Source organism: Rhizophagus irregularis, chromosome 22 (genome assembly GCF_026210795.1).
Source record: "Rhizophagus irregularis chromosome 22, complete sequence".
Lineage (NCBI taxonomy): Eukaryota > Fungi > Glomeromycota > Glomeromycetes > Glomerales > Glomeraceae > Rhizophagus > Rhizophagus irregularis.
In genome coordinates, this window is record NC_089450.1 from 3,326,095 (window position 1) to 3,338,250 (window position 12,156).

Genomic DNA, 12,156 nt, shown 5'->3' on the forward strand with positions numbered 1-12,156 from the left:
AAACGTTTATGTACTAAATAAAATTATATCAAATAAAAGATAATCTGTTGGGGAAATGATTTTTTTTTATACGTTATATTAGCATGGCATTACAATTAGAGCACTAATATGGATCCGGATATAATTATACCCTGTTAACAATTATTTTTTACATATTTCTAGATGAGGTTCCTTAATATACAGAGCATGGGTGTACGATATTAACGTACGAACTGAGTTAACGTTAACGCTATCACGTGACACATACTGTATGTTAAGGACGCCCTGGATAATGAATAATAAAACATTCGAATAGAAAATAATTATCCAGCTGTCCGTAAATTTGGATAAAAAAGCAAATATTTATTAATTATTGACTTCATTATCTACTTCTCTTGATATTAATTAAACATTAAAGTTAATTGCTGATCGGCAGTAATTCGAGCCTAATTTGTAATTCCGGCCCGAAGGTTACGATTGGAAGTCAAAATTAAAGATTTCCTTAATTCCGACCGGCATTATAAGTTGGCCAAAATTACTGCAAAATGCAAATGTAATAAATCCTCGTGTTGAAACAGGGGTTCCGTACAGTGGGGTGTACGATATTAACGTACGAACTGGTCGGAATTAATGTTAACGCTATCGCGTGTAAGTACATAACCCCAAACTCGGACCAGTTCGTACGTTAATATCGTACACCCCACTGTACGTCGTTGAAACAACCTAAATTAATTCCTCCGAAAAAAAAAAATGATTACTAATTGTGAGTTTCAACAACTTTCGGAACGACAACAATATTATGATATTTGCAGAGAGAAATAAATTTCAGCTTAATTAGAACATTCTTTAACAAATTAACAAAATAAATTGGTTAAAACCAGTTGAATTGTAAAACACAGCGTTGTTTTTATTTTAAGAAAGAAGTATGTGCAGAAAATATATGTTAGTAAGTGTGAATAAAATGAACTTTTTTTCAACACTCTAACTCTTGAAAATAATAAAAATGGTAATAATTAATTTTTTAACGCTATTGGTTGTGCAATTATTTGCAAAATGGTAAAAGCTTTTAAGAAAATTAGAAAATTATTAAATTAATTCGTAATTAATTCGAAATGAAACGATTTCGTTGATTTTACTAATAATTGGTGGGCGTTTTATATGTTAATTTTTATACATATTTGCTTGTACATAATTAAGCAAAGCAGCCCTGGCCTATATTATAATAATTCTAATTGCCATAAAGTATAATTTGCCCAGCATTGATTGCAAAAAAATGAGTAGATATCCTCATGAGTTTTCAATGAGATAGTCGGAAGGTCAGGAATTTATTTGGTACATTTAAAAGTTCAAATTATAATAAAACCATACATTTCGGCCCGCCGATCATTAATGAATATCTCTCGAGAATTGCAAATTAATATTCATTAGTATCAGTATAAATTTGTCTCAAAAAAACCATTTAAAAGGGTCAACATTCAATCATCACATGATAATACATACATAGCAAGATATCAGATACGACTATATAGTCGTATTAATATATTTTTATTTTTTTTCCTAAAAAAAAAATAAGGTTTCATGTGATAATCATAAAAAAGATTAAAATTTTGAATGAAAAAAGATTATCTTTACAAATATTTACACACGTGCAGCCGAATATTTGGATATATCGCTGATGGATGATGGCAAACATGACTATGTGAATACAAATATAGGAAAAATAAGCATTATTTGTTTTATTTGTAAATGATGCATGATAAAACAAAAAGTGAAATGTGGTAAATAATATGCCTGAAAGAGATGAATGAAAAGCTTAAATGTGACTAAACTGTAAATAAAATGATTCGTTATTTGAACTTATAAAAGTTGTGTAACCATAAATCAGAGAAAAAAAAAATTTAGATGATCATAAATAAAATTCAATTTAATTTCCTAATCTCTTTTGCTTTTGAACATTTCTTTTTGATGTATAATAAATATACATATATAATCAGACAATAAACCTTTAGTTGTTATATAATTGAAAGTTCCTGGCGGGGCAATTGAATTTAAGAATTATGAAACAAATGTAATTTATATAATTAACGTAATTATTATATACTGATGTAAATCATTTAGATCTTACTGTGCATAAACTGTTTGAAACACTGCTCGTAAGATGATGTTAACCTTTCTAAAAGAGTACCATTGTAAAAATCTGAGGATAAGTATCAGTAACCATACTTCTTTTTATTTCTTTTTCTAAATCTACTAACATTGAACATAGATTTAAAGGAAAATATATAAAATGAAATAAAAATAACCCTATAAAATTTCCAAATAAATAAGATATAAAATAAAAATAAAAAATAAAATAAAAAAAATAAAATCAAATAAAATGTTTTTTTTTTGTATTTTGTATTTTGTAATTTTTTTTTTTTCATATATTAACGTTATACTAATGGAATATTCAGCTAAACAAGATAAAAGTTGGCCGAAAAAGGAAAGATATAGATACTGAAGAATGAACAGGTGACATGTTCCTAAGTCCTAACCCTCATAACTATATAATAATAAACTATATAATAATAAATATAATTCGTGAGTATATAATTCTCGTTAGACGAATGAAGAAACTAAAGAATTGATTTCAGATATAAAAATAACTATTGCGCAAGAAACTTTTTAAAAGAATGATGATCCATCAATCATTTCAACCAATAATATATCATTTGGATCAGCAATTGGTTGCTGAGAGAAACTAGCAATTGGTGCAGTAGGTTGCCTATTCGTGTTCACAAGCTGACCAAGCTGAACATGACTTCCGTGTCTTCCACCAAAATTATCTTGTCCTCCGTAACTTCCACCAATCGTTCCGCCAAGTTTATTTTGTCTTCCATGTCTTCCTTCAAGTTTATTTTGTCTTCCGTGCCTTCCGCCAAGTTTATTTTGTCTTCCATGTCTTCCATCAAGTTTGTTATGTCTTCCATGTCTTACACCAAGCATTCTAGGCGGTCTAAAATATTGAGAAGAGATTAAAAAAGTTATTTAATGGTATAAAAAAAATTTGATGTTAATGAAAAAATAATTGTTACTAGTTACCTTGGTTGTGCTAGGAAATTAATTAATTCCAAAAGTTTAAATAAATCAAATTTATCAATTTCGTAATCAACTTTTGATAAATATCCACTAGTACTTGCTGATTGTGGTAACAAAGATCCAATATCTTTTAATGATATCATTTGGCCATAGTTTACTACATGAGTTCCATAAGCGAAAAAATGAAATAATTTTGTGTCATCCTCTTTTGATTTGTTAGCATAAACATGATAACTAGTATAAGGATGTCCAGAATTATCTTCTGTTTTAAGATGAATCAACTTTTGATCATATTTGTCCAAGTGCATCAATAATCTTTGGAAAAAAAAAATTGGAACTGAGGCATTCTCATTTCTCGCGATTAAAATTTTATACAATGATATATCGATAAAACTAGGCCCCAACCTTGCTGCATTGTACAAAGCATATAATTTTCCGTATTTTGTTATTAACCATTTTGATTTGACGTAAGGATCCTTGGCTATACGAAGCCAATCTCGAGAGGTTAAAATCAGATTAATAGGATATTCTACGAATCGAAAAATATTTATCATAATTTCGTCTACTGAATTTTGCATTTTAAATATTTTGAATGATTTTAAATGTTTAGGGATAAATATTTACTTTTTTTCAATATTTTGATTTTAAAAAGATTGAACTCAAGAACGAACAAAAAAACGATGCTATTTATAATGTTTATTTGTAGTACATAAGTATATCCGAATATGGAAGTTGATGGAAAATAAATTAAAATTTCGAAAATTGATTTTTTATAAAAATTATTGTGCAAATAGACTCCGATCCTTTAATACATTTTTTGACTAATTAATATTATATATCTATATCACAATCTTCACAATCTTTCATATTCACAGATTTCGGACTGATCATATGAAAATATACCAAAAATAATAAAATTACGTAGTAGATGCTAGTATTTGAAATTTCGAGCCAGCTTAATATGTATTAATTATTACTAGTACGACAATAAATAAATAAAATTTTCTTACAATTTTTATTTTTGTATAAATTTTATATTTATTTTATTTTATTACTTTCTCATTAGGCGTTAGCAATCCACAGCAGGAAATTCAAAAGTTGCACAACTTGGAATATTTTTTTCTTTGTTATATCAATTTGAAAAATAAAAAATTTTTATTTACTTTAAGTTTGCAAATAAATAAAAAAATAAACAAACATTATATCAAGCTTTTAAACTAGATTTTTGGTATAATATATAATTTATGTATAACAAACCATTGTAAATTGTAATACAAATAATAATAAGAAATATTATCATCATCAATAATCTTTTTTTTTTCTGAAATTTGTAAAAATAGCCACTCAGATTCCCCTGAATACATATGTAGAAAAGGGTTTAAATTTTTGAGTAAACAAGCGAGAACTTAACTAATTATCATATATCTATGTAACACACTTCTTTAACTTCGATTGTTATAAAATCAAGCCTTTCACAAATACCAAAAGCGCATACGGTACATATAATAAACTTATTTTACAAAAATAAATAAATTATAAAATAAAGATAAAACGATATTAATATAAAATAATAATAAAAAGAATATAAATATAAAAAAGTTACGGTATCGATCTTGCACATAAATAAATTACATATAAATAAATTACATATAATAAACCCAATTTTGTTAGTATACAATCACTATTTATGTATGAGAACGAACAATAGCAACAATAGCAAGTTACGTGTAGTAACCAAACATAATTAATCTGGGTTGTGTTACGTTTCAATGCATGATGTAAGCAAGACCAAAAAAATGATTCCACCATCCGGGCGTTTGATCGATGAGACAATGATACAAATTATTACTTTTACCATTTTTAAAAACACGTTTCATTCTTTAACGCGTCAAGATCTAACCGTTCTATATATTTTAATTTGATTCCACGCAAACTCAAATTCGAAAATTGCGTTTGTAGATCAATCTAAAATGGAAAGGCGGAAAAATTGGTTATTTACACGTTTTATTTAACCTTTTTTTTTCAAAATGCCTTTATTTATTACAGTCATTTTATAGACACAAATTACAATCTCATTATATGCAATTAATAATAAATGCTTTATATATTATATATTACTACTTTTAAATAAATTCATAAAGTAATAAAGCTAGCGAAATGAATTTAACGTTTTACTGTTTGGGCAGAGATTCTGTCCTGATTTTTAATAATATTTCACGTTCTTTTGAGCTCGTTTTAGAATATTTTACAATATTGATAAACATTCGTCAATTGCAAAAGTGTAAATTTAAGGCTTTAATATTTTAGAAGATTATATTTTTCACCGTATTTTACCCCAGAAAAAAAAAAGAGAAAGCAATTCAGATTCATTTTTTATAAATTGATAAATTTTGAGATTTTTATTTAATCCAACATAATGATCGTTCTATAGCTTGCTCATCTCAGTTTTATTTATATATTACACAATATATACTACGAACTTGGACTATTCCTATAAATTTAAAAACGTTCTGAATATTTTAAAAAAGAAAGCATATTAATTCACTGATGTCTTCAATTTTGTCCAAAAATTAATTTCAAACGTTTAGAACATTTCTAATTACCATGTCAATATGGACAAGATCAATCAAACGAAAAACTACATACGTTCTATCTTTTAATAATATTCTAGGTTGCCAGATAACAAGGAGCATGAAATTTTTGGGAGAGTTTTATCTTCTTTTCAGAGACGTGTATTAGAGAAAATTTGCTTCTCACAGAGCGACCTGACGTCTTAATGTGCTTGATTTTAATCCAATGTACATTAACCAACTATAACACCTTTTATAAATGCGCTAAAACAAAGTTTCCTGGTGTTCGGATATTCACTAATTTGTCGGGAAGAGACTATGCATGATTAACAGCCGTAATAAAATACCCTGTAGAAAATTTTACCCGTAATTTCTGTAAAAATTCCGATGTCATGAAATAAAAACATGGAATGATCTAACCCTAATAAATCAATCAGTTTAGCAACCAACAAAAATATTTTGCAATATCAGGCAGGTTTATTTCAACAATTATCACAAAAGAATTGATATAAAAAAATTTATTAAAAGGAAATAAAGTTTCGTGACACACAGAATGAATCGTCTAACTACTAACTCGAAAATTAGATAAATTTGAGAAAGATAGAATTGGGGCGTCTAATATTATACATTTTATATTTTATTGTTCCGTTTATAACGGAGACCTGAAAAAAAGTTTTTTCACTAATTGAGTAATTTCCATCGTTATTTAGGGGGGAGGGTTCGGTATGTTCCGTATGGCTTCCATATATTTTGAGAAGGCTGAAACAATATTATTAATTTGGCTAAATAAAAAAACAAAGTTTGTTCATTTAAATTTTCCTTTTCTGACATGCTTAAAAGAAAATTTTATTGTGTTTCTTGTACGCATATACACATATGAGAACTAAATAAAAAATATTACACAATATTTTTTTTAACAAACATTTGTAACCTTGTAACCTTGCAATGTTTGATGTGACTTAAACACGATTTTTTGTACCACATTAAAAAATTCGTAAGTTTTTATGAAAATTATAATATTCGTATTTTTGTTTTTTATTTTATCTTACAAAAATAGTCTTTTTGTAATTTCTTGAAAAATTTTTTTTTTTTAATAACAAAACATTGTATTATTATTTTTGCATACATTTTTTCAATAAATTATTTAGAATAAACAAATATATATATATATATTTGAATATTATAAAGAGCTAATAATTAATAAAAACAAACAATTCAAGACCCTATAAAAAATTTTTATCCGAATATTCCCATTATTTCTCCGTAGCTTCCGTAAAAATTCGTGAAAATGATACATTCATGGAAAAAACATGAAAATATAAAACACGGACCAACATTTTTATGGTGAGATAGATACCTTTTTCAAGAAATATTTTATTATCATTTTTATACCGTTTATCGATTACTTATTCAATTTATTACTTGATTTCTTGATTTATAAAGAAATTTTACTATCCCTATAAGTGTATTCTGGCTATATTTGCCTGGAACTTAATAATTTTAGAAAAGTTACGGTTAGAGGGATAATGGAAGGTCCTCAAACAGCCCTAACCATCAAAGATTAATATAGCGTGAAAGCAAATATCGGTGGTACAGATACTCTAGCCCAGTAAAAAGTCCTGTACTGAATTCATATTAGGTTTGTATTGAATTTATACATGAGCCCGTTTGGTATGAAAAATTGGACCATAAATGGGATAAAATTAAAATAAATATGGCCAAATTTTATACCGAATGGGCTCATTTCATAATTGGCCTAGGGTAGCATATTAGGAGGTAATTGTTGAATCATTTTAGCTTCTGTAATAAAAACTAAATTATTCACGAAATTCTTGATTTTAAGATTTAACGCTCAAAAGACGATATTAATCTGAAAGTCAAATATCGACGACGGAAATTGAAAATCGGTAACTAAATTTTCGTTTAAAGTCAAAATAAATTTAGATTGCATCTTTTGATTAATTTCTCCATCCAGAGATTTAGACAAACCGTACAAATATTGCGTACAGGCACAGAGGAAACATGACGTCACATAAATAATAACATGCTTACATGGGATTTCTTGTATCAAATTTGAAATGAGTTCATTTGATACGAATTTTGGAATTATAAGCCATTTTTTCTTGTCAATTATCCGGCTTGACGTATATTTGACTGTTCGCAGTTAGGCAGGTGGATAGATATATGTAACTAATTTATTCGAAATTGATGTTTTATTTGTTTACTAGTAATAAAATATGTTCACATTTATAGTAGATGACCAAGTAAAAAAATTCTCATTTACAAACTTTCTAAATCATCAGAGTGATTTTATTAATAACATATATTAGTGGAGGAATTAAGAAATAAAGAGGTGATTTGTAATTTATATACAGTAATGTATATTAATTTAATTAATAAATGACGCAATCATACAAAACGCATAAAAAATCAACTACTTTAACAAACATGCTTTCCCCATGAAAGGCGAGACGGTAGTATGACATTTCTATAACAAGATAGTTCATTTATTACCTTCGAATTGAGACTCGTATTTTTTGGTGTTCTGAACCTACAAAAAACAAGAAAACGTACGCTAGTTAACGTTTATTAGTACCAATAATTAGTTTCCATTATTAAGTAAATTTGAACCAACGAAAATTCTCCGATATTGTCCTCAACGTATACTTCGTGGCTTTTCATTTACAAAAAAAATTTTTTCTCCCTCGTTAAATAAAAACATTGATTTTTCGAAGGTAAGTTCCTATAACCTATCCACAAATAGGCGGTCAGGAAGTAGATGGAATTAAAATTAATGTCCGGCTCCCGAGTATACGATGAACACGTGATCTATTTAATTCGGGCCGACTTTATACCATTTGATAATATATGGAAAGTCATACCTTAAAATAATAATAAATAATAACATTGATCATGATGACTCATATTCGGTAATCATAATTGTTAATAGTTATAGCTAGTTATTATATAGTGCAATTGACCTATAGAAACGTATCATTAGTTTATTTCTTTAAACGGCATATATGAAACTATTTCTATTATATATATGGATATTTATTGTAATATCTGCAGTAGGGTTCCTGCTGACACTTACAGATTTATTTATTTATTTACTTTTTCTAAAGATGAGCTTGTTTTGGTCACAAATTAAAGAGAATTGTCTATTTGCACGTGGCTTATTTATTTCTCTTACTAAAGAGAGAATAATTATTATTCTTCGGATAAACTTTTAATAAACCTATTTTTGATGTCAACGTGATTATTCCTCATTATTTATTTGTTTTTTCATATCTGCAATTATCAGCTGCATGGTAAATATTACCGAACAGATCTTAAAAGCAAAGTCACATGAGTACTACAATTCTACTTCTATTCTTACTACATAATTACGTTATTGAGATTTTTTACAGGTAACACGCATTTTTTTTTTTACTGTACTATATTTATATATCTAAATACAAAGAATAATATGAATTAAAGAATATGCAAGGAATGCATAGATTATAAATAGTAGTATAAATAAATTACATTATATATGCCCTCCGTCTATCTATCTAAATTCACTATGTTTCTAAACAAATTCCCAAATTACTATTGTTATTATTGAAGTGCCACATCATGAAATATATTAAAACTAACAATTTTTTTAATAGAAAAATGGGATACATTATTTTGATATAACAATTACTCGAAGAAAATTTGCACTTATAATTAAGTAGAGAAATAAAGTAACTTTTGGGTTTATTTGTATCAAAATAAAACCAATACCTTTTTAATATAAAAACTAAAACAATAATAATTTTTTTTTTAAAAAAAAAAAAAATAGATGTTTTTACTATATTTTGGTAAAAACAAGGTCGATCTTTTTGATAGCGATCGAATGGGGTGCCGGCGCCTTGACAATATTTATACTGTTTTTAGGCTCATCTGTCAACAATCTGTTCTATTGATGCACGGATCTTCATATAACACCTAAACACCATATAATTATTATAAAAATTCGAGAATTCATTATAATATGGAACATATTACGAAAATCTAAAAGTCGTTGCAGTTATCAAAGAATTAATCCGTTGTAGCAAATTTATTACCATTTCTACTTTTGCAACAAATATAAATATTATAACAATCAATATTAAAATACAATACACTATTAACTCGAAATTTTGAATATTTAGAAATTCTTTGTGCCAATTTTTTTAAGTTTTAAATATAAATGATAAAGAAAACTCGACCTACCAAAGAAACGCATGTTAGAATATGCATATTTGATACAACATTATAATTAACAAATTTATTTTACAAATTTTAATTCAAAGTATACATTTCAGTTATAAGATGGTGGCCACTTTTTTAGAGCGATCACATTTCGTATAAATGTTGACGATTGTTTAAATCGATAGAATTTGATTTTAAAAAAAAGGGATTTTCTTTGAGCATATTGTAACTAATATTCTTTTTTTTTTAATTTTAAGCATTCGACGTGAAAAGATAAAGAAAAAGCAATAATAAGAATCAAATTATAGATTGTTAGTGACTAAAAAAAAAAATTCCTTGAATGATCAATTTATAAATGTATGATCATTTTTTACTCAATTAAGCTAGAGTACAATATTAATATTGAATATGCAAGATTTTAATAATGGATATTTTTATGATATTCAATATCAGATATTGAAATCAGCATTAATTCCTATTGGTCACCGCAGTATTCTTAAATGACTGGACAATATTGTCGAAGATATGCATATTTATAAGAGCATTGCTAAATCAATCACCATTGGTGGTTGTCACCTTACCGGAATTAGGGTAGAATTTTGGGCAGAATTAAAAATGACATGAAATTCTACCCGTTAATATTTGCTAATGCTGGTGCGGTGAAAATCACCTGCGGTGAGATTTAGCAATACCCTATTTATAATCCTAAAATGTGCCATTAAAAATCGAAAATAGCGAAAATTTAATCACTTTCAAATAAAAGAAAATAAATAAATAAATTTTTATTCAGAAATTCTACAATTCCTTCGTGTAAGTTTTGCCATTTATAAACAGTTTAATAGGATAAACTTGGCATAGTGCCATATCTTTATTTAATTGAGTTACATTTACATAATAAAGAGTTTAAATAGAATTTAGAACAAAATTTAAAAGTTTAGATAATAATTGCCTAGTCTAAAACAAAAAATGATTTTAAGGTGTATAATATGTTTCTAATAATAATAAAATATATGTAATGATAAAGTATATATATATATATATTTTTTTTTTACGGTAATAAAGAGATTTCAAATTGAAGCCGCACGTTGTTTATTAAACTTTATTAAATTCTATATACTAATTATAAAATCAAAAGTGATGCATGATGAATTTAAAGTAAAATACACTGCCCATGACTAGTACAGACCAACCCCATGTAATGATAAAGTATGTTGTGCATCGATTTGCGTCAGATGACGCCGGCCTACATTATCGGCCGATATTGGCCAGTATTATAACGCCTTAAGTGTTTTGGCCAGCATTACTAGGCCAGCCGTCATCTGCTCACGCAAATCGACATCTGCTGCGCACTACATATATACGTCTTTATTGGAAAGAAGTCCCCTGAAAAAATGAATCAATAAATGGATTATTTGTAATTGGCTGTTGAGGAAGGTTTGTGAGTCGATATATTGTATCTTCGTTATTAATTTGAGCATTAAGTTGTCGCCTTCGAATTCTAAGCCTTCCTGGTTGATTTTGTATTCTTTGATTGATATTTCTTAATAAAGGTTGCACTCTAAGCATTAAAACTGTTACTGGTCTTGCTTGAAAACTATATCGTTGTTTGTTCAATATATATTTTATTTGAGAAAAGGTCAAAAAGGTCAAAAAGAAAAAGTTTAGTGCTGAAGAGATTATAGCATAATTAATATTACTGTAAAAAATGTCATACCTTACTTGACCCAAAAAATCAAAAGGCTTTGCTAAATTTTTATCTCCATTTTTGGATGGATATTCTTCAGTAATTGATTGTTGGTGAATGTATGGACCAACTGGACCATGTTCTAATTGAAGCTCTTTTAATCTAAGAGGAAACGGAGTGAATATATTAGGACCTGCGGATAGAAAGTGAACCAGCTTCACATCATTTATTTTTGAAAATAACTCTTCATTGTATTTTTCATTTAATAAATAGGTAAGTACAAAAGGTAAATTGTTTTTCCAGAGAGACTTGACTTCTTGTTGTAAAGCATTGTGTTCTTGATTGTCTATATTCAATAACAATCTTTGAATGGAGTATCTTGATATCACAAATGTGGGATCTAATCTTATTACACAAAATAATGCACTGGCTTCTCCATAACGTATTATCAACCATTCGGATTTTGTTAATGGGTTCTTGGCGATAAAAACCTTTATCCTAATTTCATCTTTAATATGCTGCATTTTAAATGAGTCTATTTATTTATATAAAAATTTTAGAAGTTTATCCTGAACAAAGAATATTTTGTGATACGAATAATATGATCTTATTTTATTATTAATATTT

General features: G+C 27.2%; 2 protein-coding genes across 2 annotated transcripts; both read right to left on the reverse strand.

Moving 5' to 3' along the window:
* Positions 1-2,643: 2,643 nt before the first annotated feature.
* Positions 2,644-3,635, reverse strand: OCT59_014888 (uncharacterized protein; the record flags this gene model as incomplete). The annotated part of the gene is made up of 2 exons (XM_025310047.1): positions 2,644-2,974; positions 3,061-3,635. The coding sequence occupies 2 exons, from the start codon at positions 3,633-3,635 to the stop codon at positions 2,644-2,646; spliced, it is 906 nt and encodes a 301-aa protein (XP_025186850.1).
* A 7,575-nt stretch (positions 3,636-11,210) lies between these two features.
* OCT59_014889 (uncharacterized protein) lies at positions 11,211-12,053 on the reverse strand (the record flags this gene model as incomplete). The annotated part of the gene is made up of 2 exons (XM_025330015.2): positions 11,211-11,439; positions 11,560-12,053. 2 exons carry the CDS (start codon positions 12,051-12,053, stop codon positions 11,211-11,213), a joined length of 723 nt encoding a protein of 240 aa, XP_025186851.1.
* Positions 12,054-12,156: the final 103 nt, after the last annotated feature.